We start from the raw sequence: 21,736 nt of genomic DNA on the forward strand, positions 1-21,736 counted from the left end.
AAGTTAATTTGCTGAAAAATTTCAAAGCTCATGCGTAAATTCATATATACGTAAATTTTGACGCCACACAGATTCCATCGAATCCTCTGTCCTTCCTATCTCAATGTAATTACAAAATACTGAAATGTCGAACGTCGAAATGTAATTCTTCAATTGCGACGAAACGTACGAAAGACGATCCCTCTCGATCGATTCGTCGGGAAAAAAGGTCCAGTCTTATACACGTATTTGTATTCCACTTTCGACGGAGCAAAGTGCCTTCGACTTTGATTTCATTTCGCGGACTTTCGCATAATGCAAAATCTCGCTGTAGAAATGTGGATATATATATATTTTTTTTCTTTTTCTTTTTTTTTTAAGGAAGAGCTTCGCCGTCTCTTACTCAAGTACTAATTCTACTCGCACACAACTCATCCTTATTAAATGTTACTTCAGACCTTTTCCGCGATATTTCCATACCACGTCTTGTCGTCTCCGTATACTTCTCTTCGTTGCGTTATTTGCTTGCAAAATAAAAAATAAAACGCTCGTACATTCAAAGCGAATTTACTACCGCTCTATCATACAGTCTGTAAAGTAAGAGCGTGCACGGGTTAATGTGTAGAAACATTTATTTTTAATGATTTTTAAGTACATGGATTTGTTGTACTCCATGGGAAGAAAAATGTTGTACCATTAATAATGAGTCCAGTCACCACCGGCATTGATAATTGCCTGGCATCTCCGAAGCATACTTTCCACTAAGTTGACTGCGTATTCGTTCGGTAAAGATCTCCAAATGAGACGAATTTGTCATGTCAGCTGCTTCAAAGTGCACACTCTTTTTCCTCGAAGCTTGTGCTTGAGATATGCCCACACATTTTCAATGGGATTTGCATCTGGCGACTGCGATGGCCAATCAAGTGTGACGGTGCCAGACTGCTCTTTCCACTCGGTGCAAAGCTTGCTCCGGTGTTTTGGGTCGTTGTCTTCCTGTAAGATCCAGTCCTCGTTTTTTTTTATGAAGCATCGTTTCTTATAAATTTTAAGCATTAATGTCGGGTTCTGCCTAAACAAATTCACAATTTTTTTTCCATATTCGGCTATTTTATAGGCACTTTGCCTATCGAGCCACGTTCTGGCAAGTCATCGACGACATTTTTTATCTTCTTATATTGCTGAACCCACTTAGCGACGAACGATTTTGACTTTCCCATGTATTTAGCAGCCACTGCATATGACATTTTTGGTTCTTTGGGGTGGGAACAAAGGAACACAGCCTCGTAGCGCGGCTGCGTATGCGGCACTCATGGCGGTTAACGTGTTTCTCAGGTTAGAGTTCGACGCCAATTGAATCTTTTGTGACAAAGCATTCACGACAAAGATTTCATCTATCGGCTCACAAAAAAACTAGGACGATATTTGAAGCCAACTGCCATTTATGCTGTGCACACTCTTACTTTACAGACTGTACTTCTCGAGCTATGTTCGTTACTGCGTGGTCGTAGCTTGTTTCGCAAGTCGATCCGATTGAGAGCGATTTGACGCAAAAATTCAAACTCAGTAAACTGTAAAATTTCCTCTCTCTCTCTCTCTCTCTCTCTCTCTCTCTCTCTCTATTTCTCTTGCGTGTGCGCATGTTATGTGCTAGCGTGTCGATAGATCGGCGCTGTGGAAATTTTGTATAACGCAGGTTCAACCATATACCACTACTACTACTACTACTACTACTACTACTGTATTATGTCGGGTCATGCGCTGGCCTGTACCACTACCTTTGGTGTGCAGATTCCGCTGCAAACGATTAGTAGAATGGCTCTTGTACGATGCGAACTGTTATCGGTGCGTAGCATATTGATTCTATCGCCGCTGCAAGGCACATTGTATTAATGTTAGTAGCGATAACAGTGCTACGTCGTCGAGTGCACGTTGCAAATTGCGACATTAATCTAAAGTACTAGGATTAACTTTAATCAGTAAGTTTTGATGGGGCTTTCTAATCCTCGGCTAATGGTTACGTGATTGATAACGCAACGGTGCACTTGCAAATTTCAATGGCGGTTGCGTGTATGTGTACTCGTAATCGGCGCAAGATACACGCGCGCTGTATCAGGTTTCGATCGTCGTAATTGAATTTCAAGGGATGTTGCTGCTAAGATTAACGGAAAAAATCCGTAAAAATTCTGTTGTCGCGAGAAAAAAGGAAAAGAACGAACATCCCGGCCCTTCCAGCGTTCCTCTTTTCACATTCCCGTCACGTTGCTTAATAAATTGGAATCATTCGCTCGGAAATGATTCGTTATTTTCCCAGTATTGTTTTTCGCCTCTCTCGCGCGTTTGCTCACGTTTGTCGCGTTTTACGCACGACTAATGCACCGACACTTTCGCTGGCGAAGTTTATGCGGTCGGACGGATACGTACGCGTCCCATATATACAATAACGGTATTTCAGACGGGAACGTCCCGTGCATCGTGTCGTTGGCGCAAATGCAACGTACCGCACTCGCTCTGCCTTCCAATTGGCCCGTCGCACACGGATTCATCTTTGCATATTCATATCGACTATCGACTATATGCGCGTTTCGCGCGCGGTCGCGGCGTTTCTTCTCATCGAATGTTCTCGGACGCGGAATCGCATGGTTTCCGAAAAAAGCCGATATTTTTTGAAGCAGCTCTGAAAGCTTGCCCGATTCTATATATCGGTAAGCTGGACGCATCGCCTATATACCTGCAATATTGTTGTTGTTCCGCTCGCCGGACTCCTTTTTTCGGCTTCCATTTGTGTCCGTCACGCAGTGTCAAAAACACGCCGGAATGAAATTTCTGCCGCACGTTCTTCGCCCCGTCGAGAGCGAACATCCGGTTTAATTTCATCTCGAGTCTTTGATTCCTCTTTTTTTCTCATTTCCTCGATCCCAATGTCGGAACGAAGCCGGGAGCGAAAACTGTTTGTTGCTCTTTCGACACACGTGCGGTCCTCTCGAAAAACGAGGGAGGGAGGGAGGGAGGGAAATAAGCGCGTGAATCATCGTCGCGAAGATAATCGGTCTCAAATTCGCAATCACGATGGAGCCATTCTCTCGAGCGTCGTCGCGATCGTTATGCGAAAATTTTCCAATTTTCGTCGCACAATGTGCGACGACAAGATCGTCGGCGGCTATTTAATGAAAATAGACAGTTGCACGCGCGGACACTGTACGCGTATTGTCCGGAAATGAGTGTTACCGCCGGATTTGCAGCGTATATCCGGCGCGACGCGATATGTAATTTCGTGACAATTTCTCATTTTCCCCTAGAACGAGCATCACGATCGATGTAACCTCCATGTCCTCTACGCCCCAGTGGTCGCGTCGTATACGAAATTGTCTCCACGACAATATATGGTATTAGGCCTTATCCGCTTCCGTGGCCTGACATTTTCGTTACGGGTCAGCAGTTCGATCGCGGTAGCGTTCGATGACGAGATCCTCTTGGAGGTATTTTTACGTGATCCGTCGTATTACGGCAAATCTTCAATTTTTTTCACGTGTCAGTAACAAAAGAGAAAGACAAAAATATTCTTCCCGCGTATATTCACACAGTTGACGATAAATCAAATGATATTCTTTATTTAAGAAAACGTTCATGATATTTTCCAATCTTGGTTGACGAGACATTTTCGAGTCAAAAATACCTCGTGCCTGAATATTCACGCGTCGCGTGCATCACACGAATGTTTACTATAAATAATTTGTAAAATCATTATTTTGTTAATTAATTTGATATACTCAACTCCTTTTGTACACTCTGAAATATTTGCTGCCGCCAAACACCGTCAGACACAGCTCAGTGTCAAACAATATGTTTGATCAGGAAATACGTAGGATGAAATTGAGAAACGACACCCTGGCGCACATTGTATAAAATATTTCAACGGGAAGGAACAAATGCTCGAGTTGGCGCGCGCTCAATTGTATGATATCATCGGGAGCAACGATGATCTCCACGCAAGGTCTCGCGCAATATTCTTTCAATTTCACTTATGTCACTGCTATATTTGTCGCCGGATCGTCACGGCGAAGGGCAATTAACTTTACCTCGCTTTTCGTCGACATTGCACTTTCTCGATTTCCCCGTCACGAAGATTTCTGCGTAACCGCTTGGCGCGGCGTCACCATTAAACTTACTCTTCTTCTGTGCAGAGCGCGACGTCGTCGGCTCTGCAACCGAGACGAGAGCAAACGGATATTGGAATCGCGATATTTTCGTTCGGAAAAGTTCGGAAAAGCGAATATATCTTTCACGGGGAAAAGTCGTCCGCCCGTGAGACTCCGGTTTCCGGAAATGACGTGGCTTGGTATTCTGACGAACTTGGAATTCTCGGATTAGCGAAATCGCGCGGCTAATATTCCGAAAAGACCTTCGCACACGTTCGAGGCAAGCTCAAATTCGAGTGCTCGCGAACGTGCGCATTCACATCGGTGCGTATGTTGCCGGATGCGCCGCCTCCTCTTTTGCCGTTTGTTTTAGTTTTCCTGTTTTTATTTACGCGAAAACGCAAACGTAGTGAGTAACGTGCGCGGCCATAAAACATTTTCACTACGCCAATGAAATCCGTGCTCGAAGTAAAAATTTCCGCGCTGCACAATTTCTATTTCGCGATAAATCACGATTAAGAGCGTGACGTATGTCGAAACGATCCCTTCCTCTGCAATACTGAGCGACGTACTGTGCCGTGCACAACGCCAAGAGATTCATAAAAGATTCGAAAGTTGAGAAGAAAGAATGAGAAAAAAAAAAGGGAGAGAGAAAGAGAGAACTGAAAGAGCTCGCGGAGCGGCGCATAATGGTCGTAAATTACGGTTTATGGGGTCGTCTCGGCGTTTTCCCTTTGTTTTTGATTAACGTTTTAAAATGCACAACGCGCAAATCGCCGCCAACGTCGGAAGGATCGAGTGCTACCTGGGAGGGCCAGCAGCGAAAGGGTCGCGGACATTCGCCGAATCGGATCGATGAAATGCGAAATAAAAAACGTGCGCAGCAGGACAATGTCTAAATTCGCTCGGGCGAGTGACGCGAACCCTCATTGTCGACACGGTCTTATCGCGTCGGCTGTACGTATGCCGTGTACGTATGTACGTTTACCCGAACACAATATTTGCGTTCCGTTGGTCTTTGAGAGAGAACGACACAATGGCCCTTGTCCAAAGCATCGGCCACGCGACCTCGTGCCCAGAGCGAATAAACCTCTCGCGACGCAGCTTCCGGCTAGAATTAATTCGTCCTTTGCTATAATGACCGCCAGGCGTGCTGCGCATAATTCATCGGAAACCTCCCACCCGGTCGATCTAAAATCATTTCAGTCGCATATATTTCGAGCGAGGCGAATCCCGTTGCGGGAGCTTGCGACTTTCAATGAGATCTCCGCGCGAGCGCGCGTCCAAGTTAAATTCAATTTTGATGACGATTTATCTTTGCCTCTCTCGATGAGAGAGAATTATCTGTCGGTGGGAAATTTTAGGAGCGTCTGGAAAAAGGAGCCGAGATCGTAGACGACGTGGCCACTACAAAGATGTTCGAGTAAATTGACGTTCAGCGTCGTTTTCCTAATTTTTTGCATTGCGCACCTTTCGCGTTACCAAGTAGTTAAATTTATCTTGGTTCTCTCACTTTGAAACTTATGCTATTAATTCTCCCGGGTGCCAGGAAGCAATTACTTTTATGTCCACTGTACTGTCGCTCGAGCGTGTGATCTTTTTAACAAGACTTGGAACGTAATTGGAATCGTCTGCCACTCATATTCACCAATTCTTATTATAGTGCATTGGCAAAATATTGTTTCTATATTCAAAATTAGCGCGACGAGATTACGGCACGGTCATTATGTCATAAAGCGAGATTCTGGAGTGTCCTTGAATCGGTCCGCCGAAGAAACGGTATATATGTATACAGTATAAGTAATCGGTTAAACATCGGTGTTATATATATAAAGTAGCAATAAATATGTTTCAATTAACAAAATTATCTCGCAACCACTTCTCACTCGAGAATAGACCAGAGCCAAATGTAGTAAGGGTAAATCCGTCGAAGCCATCTCAACCGTTATTGAGCGTAAATTTGCGAGTTCCTTCTCCTCGGGGTTCGTATTCAACCAAAATTCTCTTGTTGCTTGTTTTGCGCAGTGTCGTTTTACATCACATTAACGAGAGAATAACAGAGATGGAGAGAGGGAGGGAGGGAGGGAGGAAGGAAGGGAGGGAGGGAGAAGTAATGAAGAGAACGTCGGCGCAGATTTTCTTGCGATCGTTTTTCCCGACCGTTTTAATGGAGGACGTCGCAGCGGGTGAGATTATTTGTGAAACAGCTAGAGAAGAGCAGAAATCTCGTTATGACGCTTCTAGAGTAACACTTGGTTACTCTTACGTGGGCAGCTCTCGGTCACGTATTTTCATTCGTCTTTCATGTAATTATCCTTCTCTCTGTTCTCCTCGTTTCTACCACCCAGCTCTCTCTCTCTCTCTCTCTCTCTTTCTTTTCTCGGCGGTACACAAGTCCTTATCTCTCTCTTTCTTTCCCTCTCGTGCCTTCCTCCCTTTCTGTCTCTTTCTGTCGCAAAGTTATACACCTCCATCGTGCTGACGAATTTGCGAGATCATTATCTAAAACCAAGTCTGTAAATATAATGCGTAAACGGGCAATCTCGAAACTTGAGCGAAATTAATAAATTTTCGTACTCGCAGGGAGAAAGTATTTCGCGGTACGCGTCTCGTTCGCTCGCAACTTCCACGTTTCTGCGATCGTCGCAAGAATAAAAATACGAGAGACCACGTTCTATTTCGAACGGGAGAGTAATCCGTGATACGTACTAATACAGCGGATGGGCGATGATGACCTTCTCCAAAAACTTATTCCCGGTTAAGCAGATTCAAAACGGTAACGGAGACGATGAGCTTTCTCCTGTGCGAATTTTGCGTTCTTATTATGTCACACCTCGTTACTATCTAGCAAAAGTGGATGAGCCGTAATCTCGTGCTGCAAGAAAGCGAGACTCGCTCCGTTGCAGTCTCTTTGACATTGCAGGTGTCATCGCGCACGAAGATAATGTAAGGACGCTTCACCTTCGCAAAACTTGCTTATTCCTCTTCACATTTCCGCGCGCGCGCGTGCGACGCGATCCTCGCAGTACTTAGCCTCGGGTTTTCCGTGTGCGCCGAGTCGGCGTTACTTTTGACGTAAATTCACGCACATCATTCGTTTAACAAGGAATAAATAATATAATATAATAAATAGAAAGTATGCATTAAGAAACCCAAGAGGAGTTTCGCAAGAAATCTTTTTTCCTTTCCTTTAGATTTCCGACATTTTTCCTTTCATAAAAACTGTAATCTTCACCGAAGTTCACTCTAAGTTTTCCTTTTCTTCCTCTCTTCCTTTTTTCTTCTTTTCTTTTTTCTGCTGAAACCGAATCACCGGGACCGAGTCTTGAAAAAAAAGGAATTAATCACTTTCCACTTTTTATGTTTCGCGTCGGTCTCTACGCCATTCTTGTGCGCGTTGCGCTTTACTCCTCGTTACGCCTCGTTACGCAGGAAATTCTACACTCATGAGACGCGAAAAAGGGATCACCCGTCTCACGCCGGAGTCCCTCTCACGTTGTGGGCGTCATCACATCCACAGGTGGTACCGACGCGAAGCTTCATTACGCCATTTTTCAGGGTAGTCAGGAGTGTCACTTTGTATCCCAGTAGACAATCGCGACATTGGTGCCGGAGTATCTTGCCTTTTGTTAATCTTATTACGTTCCTCGTGGAGATATGAAATTGTCAAAGTCGGATGTAAAATGTAGAGTATGAAAGTTTGCGACTGTCTCGTGAAACGAGCGTCGTACATTGCATTAACCTCGGAAATGAATACTTTTCGAAACTCGCTACGTGATCAAGAAGAATTTGCATGGATAATGATACGAGATTAGGCACATGTGGTAATTAATATACTTAAAACTTTGCTACAAGAGATGCGCAAGAGATGACGCGTACGGAAAAGAGTAACGTGTCATGCGTAACGAAGGTAAAATCATTTCAAGATATCACACGCTAACGAGATGAGGAAAGAAACGTAACTACGAGCTGAAGCAGACACCAAATTCTGTACCAAGTGGAGGGAACTTGAAAGTGGAGATCGACTCAGAGAGAGAAAGAAAGGAAGAAAAAAGTAGGGGGAGAAAAAGAGATAGATAGAAGAGATAAAAGCAGAAGGTTTAAGAAGAAATCGCCATTTACAGTCATCTCCGTTTGATGTTGCAGGCGTCATCACATCGGCCGGCGGTGGCGGTGTGAGGCATCGTCTGAGCGGCGGCTCCGCGTCCGCCCTGAGCTGCGGGGGTGAGAAGCACCGGGACGGCAGGACCGGAAGGACCGGCGATGGCAGAACCGGTGGCGGTAGGGAAAAGGAGGATGACACCAAGAGCGCGGAGAACGTGTCCAGGGGGGTTATACCCTCGAGGCAGAGTCTCTTGGATCTCGTCAGCGGTAAATTCATGGGCCGACACACACCCACGCATCACTACTACCAGCAACATCAGCAGCAGGTTGGTCCCCACGCGAGCGAGCGTGCGCTAAAATATTCCTTTCACCGCCACTCGCCACTCGGAAAATATCCTGGCGAGGACACTCGGTGCCTGCGCGCGTGAGCGATCTCGCCACGCCATTGTCACTCGATACCTGATCCCCGAGCGTTTCCTCCCGCGAAAATCCTCTTTCCGGCGAGTAATTTCGCGCTTCTGCGGACGGAGAATCGCACGGTCCGATCGAGAGTGGGTGCGCGGAAAATATTAATGTTACGTCCGCTCTACCCGCTCCTCACCCATCATGTGTCGCGAGTCTCTCTTCTTCTCGAACAATGCAAGTACCCACATGCAAGCACATTTTAATTACTGGTTTTTCTTTTCATAAAACAGCGTCGTTGCGCTATTTAACGTATTTTTCAAGTATACACTCTCGCATCGCAAAGTCGATATTAAAAAGTAGCTTTGATTAAAACTGGAAAATGAAGGAGCAATAGAGAAAAGGCAGAGAAGAGCGAATGAGTTTCTGTAATTATGCCGCGTAAGTTAAATATTCCAGTCAGCGTTTATAAAAACGGGATAATAATCAAATTATATGTACCCTTATGAAAAACGTTCTACGCGTGCACGAGCACGCCGCGACAGACGCGCTTAATACCGAACTATCCGCGATGCGAAAAGAAAAACTGAAAAAAAAAAGAATTTGCAGCAACAGTCCCGCGAACGAAGCGGCTCCGATACCACATGGAAGCCATACTCCGGTGGCTCAGATATTGCACGAGGGAGTTGGAATAAACCAGCGCGAAAAATATATATGTAGGATTTGACGAATACCCGACAGGTTGGGAAGTAAGCGTGAACCTTTTGAAGCGATAGAATAGTATATTAGGATACAATCAAAGAATGAGGTTATACACGTTAGCTTCTTGTATATCTTAACTCGAGCGACGATTTCTCTTGCTCTTATTCTAGCCTCTAGCCCATGCCCCCACGCGCTAGCTTCCGCGGGGCCCTCTCTCGACTACACGACTACACTTCTCAGTGCGAGTCGAGGAGAAGCGCGAATCCTACACACATATATATATATATACGAGAAGGATTCCTGGGAAAATAAAAAAACAGCCGACTCGTGCGCGGCACAATTGGGCAAAATACGACGAATATATTAATTAATCGCGTCATTGTTATAAGCCGTGCCTGCGAACGTGCGCGCGCGTGCCCGAGAAACGGCTATTCGTGGCTGAACGGATTGCGGTAAGTGTGCGTATTAGCACGTATGAATAGCCGGAAGCAGGAGCAGAACGGGGTGAAAGGGACGGAAGAGAAGGGGCGAGGATGATTTTCGCGCAGTGTCAACGTCGCTCCGGGGAAACCTCATGCATCCTAATTGGTGCAGGTGTATTCTGTTTCGCAGCGTTACTTCAGCTCGTCGCGCGATTCGCTTCACGATACGTACGTGAATCGGAGAGCGAGCGAGCTTGATCTGTGCCGCAAGCCGAAGAGGAGGGATCACCTTAGGGGCAGATTCAAGCTGCCGTATGCAGTTGCGCTTACGCCGTCGCGCGAGCAGTCGCACCTGCACACACCGGCGTCGGTCAATCATCTCAGCAACAGCAGCTGCAACGGCACCGAGACGTGAGTACTCTCGATTGGCAATCGAGCGCGAAGTGTTTCAATTAGCGGCGAATATCAAAATGCTCCGACGGCCGACTTCGGTCTATCTCTCTCGAAATATCTCGATAACTCTCGTTATCGAGATATTTCGAGATCGAGGAAAAGACGGATATTCGTGGAAAAATTCAATTTGATGCTAATTTCGTTTTTCACGGCGGAGGAGGCGGAAAGGGAAGGGAATAAAATCCGCGGTGAAAATCCAGGAGGATGAATATAACGAAGAAATCCGCGTAGCGATGGGATCATAAATATTCAAGCGACTTCTTGGATGCTCTGAGTTAATGCCGCGCGGTACGACGTTTCTTGCGCTTCTAAAGACCGTTCAATCGCTGCCGCGCGGGCTCCGCTCAACCGGCGGTATCTTCGCGAGGGCATTGGTTCCCGTAGCGAAAGCAACGTGGGATTACGTGAAAACGAGCGCTTCCTAACTAAGCGACGGCAGCTTTATCTTGATCTCGGCGAAAACTCGGTGAGGCTGCGCGCGCGCGAATCCTTTCCACGGCCGCCTTCCGTGCGCTCGATACTTTGAAGGCCGTAGCGGGAGCAGTAACGAAAAATGATCGGCCACGTCGCGTAACCGCTGCTAGACACGGCAGCAATTAATCAACGCACGTTCGTTGAATTACTGTCTCAGGAGGTATACGGCGCAGCAGCAACAGCAGCAACGCGGTAGTAGAGGCTATCCCGGACAACCAGGATCGAGGGGTTTCCGCACGGGCGCGCCGAACTGGTCCTTCATCTTCGATCCTGCGGGACGTCTCTGTTACTATTGGTCAATGGTGGTTTCCCTTGCCTTTCTTTATAACTTCTGGGTGATCATCTATAGGTTTGCCTTCCAGGAGATCAACGGTAAGTTCGCGACGCGCTTATGACTTTTCCTCCTCGCCGAGGGCGCGATGGGGCCGTTTTATGTGCGGCTTTGAGGCCGAGATCCGCGGATCGGAAATTTATAAGAGCTCCAACTTCGCAAAATCCGTTAATCTGTTTTCCTAAAAAAAAAATTAATTAAATCGCTGAAGCAGAGGCCGGCGAATCTTTGGAGGTTGGGTCTTATATTGATTAATCCGTGAGCGTATTCTAGTAAATATCTTCGTTCTAAGATTGGGAAGATGTATATATATATATATATATATATATATATATATATATAGATATAATTAATTAATTAAAATATACTCTTTCCATCCGCGCAATTCGACTTATTTTCATGTGATTATTCTGTATTATTTTTAACGTTTTAAAATCCCGCGATTGTCATTTTTTCATTTGCAAACAGATGCTCGTATAACATAAAAAAAAGAATGTTTTTAATTAAAAGTATACTAAATATACGGATTTGAGCTCGAATTGTACAGAACGGAACGGCGGGGCAATATTTTATAAAGTAAATTAAAACTCTCCTAATATAAAATATGAGAGGACCGTTATATTGCGGCCCTGTTTACATTCTTTAGTTTATCGATGTGAAAGCATTCCAAAACTGTGAATTGCACTTGATGACATTCCATATCCAAGAGTTTCAAACGTTATTGAGTGAATTAAATTTTGGTTAAAACGCTCTACTTTAACATCTGCTTAACATCAGCTTTAATTAAATGTTAAAGCGAGCGCCGACATGGTGGACAATAATTTGCAAAATAATTCGTGAATTAAATAGGAAATAACGATATCAACAATATTATATATTTCGCGTCCGCGTCGAGTGTCGGAAAAATCGCTTTATCGCTCTTGCAACTCGCAAATACAAAAAATAGAACTAAATATAATGGCGATCGATAACCAAGCATCAATGACTTTCGAGTTACAATCGAATGGCAATGGGAAAAATGCTAACGAATCAAATCCCGAGAGTTCGTGCGATTTTCGCAAAAGTCAAAACGCGTTCCGCGGCATTTCTCTCTTTCGTAATAAATCGTTACAAAGATCGACTATGATCATACATTACGGTATACATTGAGATGAAAGTGCTTGAGATGAAATGTATCTGTTTTCAAACACAGGAGAGACCCGTTGGGTGTGGTTCTGCCTGGACTACTTCTCGGATTTTTTATACGTGCTCGACATAATATTTCACATTCGAACGGGATACTTGGAAGACGGCGTGCTGCAAACCGACGCCACAAAACTGAGAAATCATTACACAAACAGCACCACGTTTTACATAGACATCCTGTGCCTGCTGCCCCTCGACTTTTTATACTTATCTATAGGATTTAACAGTATGCTGCGAAGTTTTAGACTCGTAAAAATTTACCGGTAACTATCATTCAATATTTATATATTATTTCTCTTTGCGATTTCTCTGGCTTACGTGAAATCAACTGCACAGAGTTCTGCGCAGTCTTGAAATTTCACGAAAACTTGAGAAAACTTGAGTTTTTTTCACGTAGCATGAAAATTATTCGCTTACGATGCACGATGTACGCACTCGAGGAACATTGATTCCCCTCGCGCGGAATTGAGCGCGCGGAGCACAACGAACCGGAGCGCTTTTTACACTCGTTCAGCAAGAACACGCGCAGAAATTTTATTTCGATCTCAACAAGTCAAATACACGTTCGGAGTTCGGAGCGATCGAGATCGGGCGAATTTCTTCTCTTCTCGTCCCGGCTCGCCGCGCCATGATTGGTACCGGGAAATGTGCAAGTGCGAAAAGTTCGGATTTCTTTCCGTGGAGCACCACCGAGCGGGACTTGTTTGGGCTGAGCCGAGATTGAAAGGGATTGCAAAAGTTTGAGTGTAGAGCCACGGTAATGCGACGCTGATCTTTCACGCACGAACATTTACATTCCGCTGGATACATCGACAATCTGATAGTAGCGAATATGATTGTAGTGGAAAAGAAGCGAAACAAAAGACGAAAGAAACTAAAGAGAAACCACGTCGAACAGATAACCGCGCGCGCGATTCGTCTATGTTGTTGTTCCTCAATATTATTCTTTAACGGGAGCACATACAACACGGATCGCGCTTTCTCCTACGAACGTGAAGATGCGTGCCGCATCAACGATCGTCGTTTCGCATTACATCATCTCCACGGCCAATCGTGGGCGGAATCGGGGGGAACGGAGGGGGCACGACGTATCTATCGGAACGGAATTTCGGGGAAGAAGGGTGTATGCTCGTAAATAATAAATAAAACAAGAAGGCCGAACGGAAAGCGTATTTTAACCTGTTGAAGGCACGCGACCTGGATTCTTCTTCTTCATCGTCGTCGTCGTCGTCGTCGTCGTCGCCGTCGTCGCTGTCGCGCTCAATGTGCGCGTTCGCTCGCACGAAAATTAGAAGAAACGCTCGTCCCCAAAAACGTTCGTTGTACTTCGCGCGAAGCTTCCCGCTGCGATGTTCCGCGAGGAATTTCGAAATTTATCACCGCGACCGCCGGAATTTCCGCCAATTTTCTCAACCCGCCTTTTCTCTCCGCCTCTGACGTAGGTTTTGGGCGTTCATGGACAGGACCGAGCGACACACAAACTACCCGAATTTGTTTCGCTCCACCTCCTTGATACATTATTTACTGGTGATCTTTCACTGGAACGGGTGCCTCTATCACATTATTTATAAGAACAATGGCTTCGGCAGTAAGAACTGGGTGTTCAGCGACTCCGAGACGGCGGACGTGGTGAAGCAGTACCTGCAGAGCTACTACTGGTGTACTCTCGCTCTAACGACCATCGGTGATCTGCCCAGGTATTTCCTTCTCTCCCTTTAGCCTTCTACAAATTTCGTAAGGCGTTATCATTGCGGAAATTCGAGAGCGATCCCCAGATCCCAGATGCGTGCGCGATCATCGCTTGCTCCCTGCGTGTTTACGGTCCGAAGGACTGTAAAAAAGTAACAGCAACACAAAAGAGGGAGAAAGAGAGGATCGCTGCGCTCGCATGGGCGCAAATTCTGGCCGTTCGTTCAAACGTTTAAATCCCGCACGTGCCGCGTTCCGCTCGTTGAAATTTTCATGCCGCGCGGATTTTTTTCATTCATTTACGTGAATTACGCACAAGATAAAAACGTGTAACGCGCGTATTTGCGCGCGTTCGCTATTTAGTCGGACAGCGGTGGAAAATAAAAGAGAGAAGAAAATTTCGTAAACGCCAACCGCAATTATGCGGCAATTGGATATGATAGTGTCCCATCCGCGGTCGCGCGTAATTCCTTGGGTATTCTCCTATTTTTCTTTTTTCTTTTTTTTTTAACGTCGCGACAGCCCCTTCGAGAATAGCTTTTTACGCCGTTATAAAGCGCATTATTTTCGAATCGATATACATGCGGTGCGGTAAAAGCGTATCAAACGCACGCGTCGTCATCACGGGATTGTTAGAACGACGGTCCCTCCCACTCCCCACTGTTTTTCTTTCCTCCTCTCTTTTTAATTTCACATCCACGCTCCAACATCGCGATCCCCGCGGGATCTCGACATCATTAACCGCATATAACGTTCCGCGTGTAATTCTACGCATTCCCGCACGCGCGCGCGCGCGCACGTACACGTAATGACGTAATGACGTCCCAGAGCGATCAATTTTTAATAAAACATACCGGGGCATACATCGTCACCACCACTCGCGGTTGTGCAGCACGCGCGAAATGTAACTCTCGCGAAATGTAAAATCCGAGAGGGGGGGGACAGGGGACGCGTGCGAAATATGCGCTAATCGACAAAAAGCGCCTGTGGTGCGATTCTTTACTCGTTATTGGAGTTAACGACAGTTTCGTTGTCGTTGCGCAGCTTTTCTACGATATACAAAAGCTGCGCAACGATAACGAAAGTGTCGTTAACTCCAATAACGAGTTAAAGAATCGCACCACTGGACGGATGTGGTGGGGACGGTCGGAATCCGACGTCTCGGAATCGACGGTGAGATCTTTCTTTTCGCCGTTTTTTCGCCGTTTTTTTTTCGGTATTTTAATGCCGCGATACACGCTGCTCGCGAGGAATGCACTCGCGATTATAACGATCTTGCTCAATAGCGTTTATTTTAGCCGCACGTACACGCGCGTGCCGTACGCACCGAAATCCGTCGTGTTTTACGCTGGAAACTCGCGGATCATATCAATTACTCGCCGATATTTTGCCGAGCCAAACGAAAACTCGAAGTCATTATTTCGCGCACAGCCCACTCGACCGCCGCGCCGGCGGCCATGCAATCGGCTGGGCGAAAAAAGCATGAGTGAGTGGATCGGTATTTTCGTTGGCGCACCTAAAATAGAGAGAGATCCGCGCGAAAGGACGGTGGTGAGAAAACGTTTTCGCTTCGGCCGATTTACTCGTCGGACAGAGAATTTCCATTCGAGAGTGGTCTTTATGCTTCTTATTTAGTGTGAAAGAGAGCGCGACGCCCGCGGTGAATAATTACTTAATAAAGGAACGAGCGAAGGAGCTTTGTATCCCCGCTCTCTGTTCATTTGTGTTTTCATAGAAAGGCATTCGTGAATTGAATCCTCCCTCGCGTGAAAGCCGATCGATTTTCGCGATTAAAAATGTTGAGTGCGTTTTGAGACGAGCATACGTTGGCCGAAAGACGCGATTGCCGATGCACTCATTTTCTTCTCTGTTTTTCTACTTATTTCTCTTCCTTTCTGTCGCAGGCCGAGAAGCAAGGGCGAGTACCTCTTTGTGATTGGTCAGCTGTTCTTCGGTTTGCTGCTGTTCGCAACGGTGCTGGGGCATGTCGCGAACATCGTCACTTCCGTCAGCGCAGCGCGAAAGGAGTTTCAGGGTGAGTCAGATTCAAATTCCACGCATGCACGCATTTTTGCATCCGCACTTGCCGGCGGTACTTAAACTTCCCGCAGAACGGCGAGAGTGGAGAGCGGGATCCACCGGCGATTTCGTTTGTACGTCACGAGCAGCGCGAATTTCCATCGGCCAACGCCCGCGAATTCTAATCGCATATTTTGCGAAAGTTCATTTCGAGCCGCTCGTACCCGCGGCGGAAAAGCGCAGAAGCAAGCACACTCGGAAGAGGAGAGATTCACGAAGATATTCATCTCTTGGCTCGTGACTGTAAACGCAAACAATTCGACGCGCGTCATGCCTCACGGCGCGAAACGAAATTTACGATTTTCATCCGAAACACCCGTGAAACGAGTTACGCGGAAGTTCGCAAAGTTCGTACGAACGTTTAAAATGACGGCAATTGTTCATCTAAAGTGCTCGAATCAGGTGAATCAGAGCGCGAATTGTGGCTGGCATTATAACGCGAACGTCTTAATCCAGATTCAACTTCCGAAGTTTAAGAGCTAATTTGATGCAACACACACGACAAGGGGGGAATCTCGTAGATGCAGGGAGCGAATGAAAGAGCGAGAAAGAGAGAGAGAGAGAGAGAGAGAGAGAGAGAGAGGAGGCAACAATCGCGCCGCTGAGTGAGACAAAAGACACCTATATCAGGTGGATACAGAGAGACGAGTTCGCGACGCGACGTGGCGAAAGGGCAAAGCTCAAATTCACAGACATCATTTCCCTAATGTTCCATCACGAGAAAAAAAAGGAAAGAAAGGGATGGAAGAATACGCTTACGTACGTTACGAGCGAGCTGAAACTCGAATGATCGCGCGGCCGAATGAATTTTTACGACCAAACTTTTTCTACATCTGCCGAAAAACGCGCGAAAACGGACCTTATCCTTCCGCTGTGTCCTAAGTCAGTCGCTCGAGTAGCAGCTTGGCAGATCGCCATAAGGCAGTGTCCCTGAAGCCTCTCCGGCCCTCTCGAGCCGTTCCGTCGCGCCGAGGGGATGATACATAACTGCATTTTCAATTAACGCTGAGCAGGAAATGGACACTTCGTTTCGCGCCGGAGTCCCGTTTTAATTGCGCCGCGCGTCGCAGTTTCACCGCCATCCGCATTTCCACCCTTACACCTTCGGTATTTCACGACTCGTCGGGCTGTTACGCGGTTCTCTCTCTCTCTCTCTCTCTCTCTCTCTCTCTTTTTCCCCGCGAAATGATTCTCTCGCGATTCGGCGTCGAGACTCTGGCGTGAGAAGGAAGGAGCAAGATACGACACAACGGTCGTTTTAACACGACCTTCTCTTACGCCGAGCGCTACGCGCTCCATTACGACAATAACCGCCGATGAGTTTCCGGCCGCATTGTATCGCGCAATGCGCCAGAGAACCATGGAAGATATAACCGAGAGGTGGAAGACCTCGCCATTGTGCAAGTAAGCTTCTTGCGCGACGTCGTCCGATCACGATGGAGTCCCAAGATATATTTCGCAGCGGTCGGACTGCCAGCGAACGAACGTCTCTCTCCCTCATCTCGGAAGCAGAGTTCAGTGCAATCGAATTCGACATTAGCCACAGTCCAGCTGTGGCGCAATTAAGATAGGAAATGTGAAAACAGCATTTGTCCCAATTGCGATTTTCCAGCTCACCGATTAAGATCCTTTAAGAAGCTCTGTAAATCCCTCGATTCTCGTATAACAAGGAAAGCCGACACGATCAATGTTTAATGACGGTCTTTGGGGATCGTTGAAAAGCTGGAACGAGTTCTCTCGTTATCTCCATTATGTTGGTGAGAGATTTCTTTGACGTAACGACGCGAGAGCTGGACAAGGGAACTCGCGGCGCTTGCGGAGAAAATCGAAGACGCTCGCGTTTCACTCATTTCGCCCTTAACATCCGCGATCGATATGGTTATGCAACAAAAGAAGTGACCGCAGAGTTGCCAATTATAGCATGTAAACGAGCCTTTCATGCCGCATGGTTCTCCGTCTTTGAATTTTACCGAAGCTTAATCGAAATGTCAATCGTCAGTGTGCCAAGAACAAATTAATATTTCTCTTTATAATGACAAGAAGCTCAGTTGCACTTTGATTGCAACTTTGTGGAATCTCGGCGACGGCAAAGCGGACAAAATACCGCGAGGTAAGAAGAGAGACACTCGATAACTCGCACGCATGTCAAAGAAGAAATGCGCGTCCGATAATTACCTCCCTGGAATAAACCGCGATCGCGATGCGCAGGATACGTATTCTAATTTTTATTTAACGACGAATTTGCCTATTTCGATTTAATCCCGTACAGACTCGCAAGCTGTATATTAATTCGCCCATTCGGCTCATGTCCTCAGTTTTCCACCGACGCGAAATTATTACCTACCTCGCTCCTCCGATATACGTCTCGTTCTTTACGGATATCAAGCTGTCTTGGTGTTTCCGTCGGCTGCTTTGCCCAGACAACTTTTCGTCTGTGCAAGCGTCTCGTGCAAAGTTGCATACATAGTTTGTTGCGCAACGAAAAGCGGAGTGTTGACATTACGAAAGAGAGAAAAAGACAGAAAGAGAGAGAGAGAGAGAGAGAGAGAGAGAGAGAGAGAGAGAGGGAGGGAGGAAGAAAGAGCGGTGTGGACGTTGACACAACAAGAATTCAATATCGCGGAAATTTCAAATTTATTTACCGTGTGAAAGTCGAGTAGACTCAACGTCGCAGAATAAATTCTGCATAATCGACGTCGAGCTCGTCGGAGCTTCGTTAGTTCGTCGGTGAGTTCTTTCGCGATACGAAGCCGGTTAGTCCGAGGGGGAGGGGGAGCAAGCGATGGCTGTGCGATAAGAAATCACGAGAACAGGGCGCGTAGGAAAACACGTCACACAAAGAAATAACGGAATAACGGAAATATTACGATAACGGTTTAAGAAAGTTCACTTTCGTTCGCGCGGGATCGATCGGCCGTAGCACAAGTCTTCTTGAAGAAGACGAGCGCGATCGCGACTCTGTGGAGTAAGATGTGATACGGCGAATAAAATTCGCTGTGAAGAATCGCCGGGGATGCAAGCACAAATGCGCTATTTAACGTTATCAAATCTTCCGCGCGTTTACTCCCGCCTCGCGCCCTTCTTCCTGCCCTCTTCCTGCCTTTTGCCTCCGTCATGATAAACCGATTTAAATTCGATGCGGCCCCAGGGGCGGAATTTTATTTGCGACGCGGAACGGAGAATTGCGCCGAGATTAATACTATAAACGTAATTCCGCAGGATCCGCGGAAATATAAAATACTGCGCGACGGTGCGGTAATGACCGCGCGCGCTCTTTACTTTTGCAATTTTCCCCGGGGAATTAAACTGCTTCCGGCGGCACAGCGTCGGTGATTAAATATGGAACGCAATAGAATTTCTTCTAATTCCGTATTCGCCCGCCTTCAGCTACGCGAAATCTCGTTACGAGATCCGCCGCGCGGTATCGTTATTGCTCTAGCGCGCGCAGTTGCTACGTGACAATCGTGGATTTATTGGATTGCCGTGAATTATCCACCCCGCGCGGGACAAACAAACGTTCGCACGGAAGAATATAAAGAAGAGAAAAATGCGCACACGCGTGCGCGTGCGTGCGCGAAACGGGCGAAACAAAAGTCTTAATGCGTCCCTTTTAGCCAAATATGCTACAGTGTGCGGCGGAATTTGAATATATATTATATATATATATATATACCATATATATATATAGACGGAAGTAAAAGAAAATATTTGTACGGTGCGAAACGGAGGATCGAAATGGCGTCCGCAGTAGCACGCTGCAGGCGTGCGAATTTTCGTTCGAAAGGCGACGTGCCTGAAGTGCGGGAAGAAGATCGCACGCGAGAGTAATTCGTCAAACTCATAATTTTCTACGCTCCTCGTGTCGTCGCTCGCGTAACAATTTACGGCGCAAACGTCGTCATAGTCGCTCAAAAAGTTTTCCAATTTGCCATAATTACGACAGCGAGTGTTCGTTAGACTCCCTCCTTCCCTCCCTTCCTCCCTCGCACAATTGGCTATCATTAAACGGCTATAGCCGTTGACGAGTTCGCCGTGAGTTTACACGTCTGGTGTATCCGCTGACGATTTAGATACTGCTTCTCGCGCGGAATATTGTCCGCGATTGGTGCAAAACTCCCGTGATTTTGCCACCACGTCGCCGTCGCGTCCGCAAAGTTCACTTTTAATTGGCCGTCGTTAAATAGTTTATTGGCGCGTTACGCCCGCGGTAAAGGCTAATTGGAAATAACCATGCATGACGAACCCTCGTTAAATCGAGTGTGCCGCGGCCGAAAGGGACGTGTTTAAAACTTGCGCCGTGACCGTAGCTCGAACGACCTCTTGCGATCCTTCCGAAACGAGGCAGAGACGTCGAGGATGTGACAGGATACGAGGAGAGGATTGAACTTGCACCGCTCGAAACAAGGCGGTGAAAAGCAGCGTTATCTCGAACATACAGGTTGCGTGAAAAGTTCGCGGAGCGGCATCTATCTAGTAAACGGTACAATTATATATTGTAGTCGGTTATATAGAATCACTCTTCACATGAACCTAGGTTCGGTTTCATTTCCATCTGTCAATTCTTTCTGTGTTTACAAGCCAATTGAAGTTGACGTGTCAGTATATTTGTTTGCAATGGAAAATTTGAAACAGCGTGCAGTGATTGAGTTCTTTGTTAAAAAAGATTTAAAGGCAATGGAAATTCATTCCGAGATGGTAAATGTGTTAGGGGAATCTGCTCCTTCAAAAACAATGGTTTGTAAATGGGCACTTGAGTTTCAACGTGGTCGTACAAGCATTGAAGATGATCCACGCAGTGGACGTCCTAAAAGCGCATCAACACCAGAAATTGAGCAAATACATGTTATTGTTTCTGAGGATCCAAGTGTGACTACGCGTGAAATTGCTCATATCATAGGCATTTCAGATGAACGGCTACGGCATATTTTGCATAAAGAATTACAAATGAAAAAGGTGTTTGGAAAAGTGGTGCCGCATACGTTAACGATTCAACAAAAACTCGCTCGAAAGCAAATTTCTCAGCGTCATTTGGATCGTTTTAAGAAGAATAAAACCGATTTTGTGCGTCGTTTTATAACTATGGATGAGACTTGGATCTATCACCATGATCCTAAATTGAAACAGGAACGTTTACAGTGGACTGAAGCTGGATGTTCAGCAGCTCCAAAGCGAACAAAGCATGAAAGATCGACAAAAAAGGTTTCGGCATCAGTTTTTTGGGATGCTAAAGGGATTTTGTTAATTAACTATCTGGAAAAAGGTAAAACAATTAACTCTGAATATTATTGTAACCTTTTGGATCAATTGGACGCAAAAATTCGTGAGAAAAGACCTGGTTTGCAGCACAAACAAATCATTTTTCACCAAGACAACGCACCTGCTCACACAAGTGTTTTGTCAGTGTCTAAATTCAATGAATTGAAGTACAAATTGCTTGATCATCCACCGTATTCGCCAGATTTGGCACCCAGCGACTTCTATCTGTTCTGAAACCTGAAACAATTCCTCCTCGTGGAAAGCATTTTTTGTCGAATGAAGAAGCTATAGCAGCCGTAGAGGCATATTTCGCAGACCTTCCAGAAACACACTTCCGCGATGGAGTAAAATTATTTGAGAGCCATTGGGCCAAGTGTATTGAAGTTAATGGAGACTATATTGAAGAATAAAATCATTTTTAGAATTTGGTATTCTTTATTTCAGTTTCGCTCCGCGAACTTTTCACGCAACCTGTAGCAGTTGCAATTAACTCTCGCGTTTACCGTTTCTCCATTTATTTTCCT

General features: G+C 46.0%; 1 protein-coding gene across 9 annotated transcripts in view; it reads left to right on the top strand.

Annotated features, from left to right (window-relative positions):
• The window catches only part of LOC105189135 (cyclic nucleotide-gated cation channel alpha-3), a 143,556-nt gene that overhangs the window by 41,570 nt on the left and 80,250 nt on the right, over positions 1 to 21,736 (top strand). For 8 of the 9 annotated variants that reach the window (XM_025308166.1, XM_025308168.1, XM_025308169.1 and 5 more), the window contains exons 3-8: positions 8,262 to 8,545; positions 9,918 to 10,156; positions 10,830 to 11,044; positions 12,196 to 12,451; positions 13,631 to 13,885; positions 15,782 to 15,912. In XM_025308166.1, the coding sequence (XP_025163951.1) occupies positions 8,262 to 8,545; positions 9,918 to 10,156; positions 10,830 to 11,044; positions 12,196 to 12,451; positions 13,631 to 13,885; positions 15,782 to 15,912 (1,380 nt within the window). The remainder of the gene's footprint in view (positions 1 to 8,261; positions 8,546 to 9,917; positions 10,157 to 10,829; positions 11,045 to 12,195; positions 12,452 to 13,630; positions 13,886 to 15,781; positions 15,913 to 21,736) is intronic. The other variant, XM_025308170.1, reaches the window with a different exon arrangement.

This window comes from Harpegnathos saltator, unplaced genomic scaffold (assembly GCF_003227715.2).
Source record: "Harpegnathos saltator strain DR-91 unplaced genomic scaffold, Hsal_v8.6 scaffold140, whole genome shotgun sequence".
NCBI classification, from domain to species: Eukaryota; Metazoa; Arthropoda; class Insecta; order Hymenoptera; family Formicidae; genus Harpegnathos; species Harpegnathos saltator.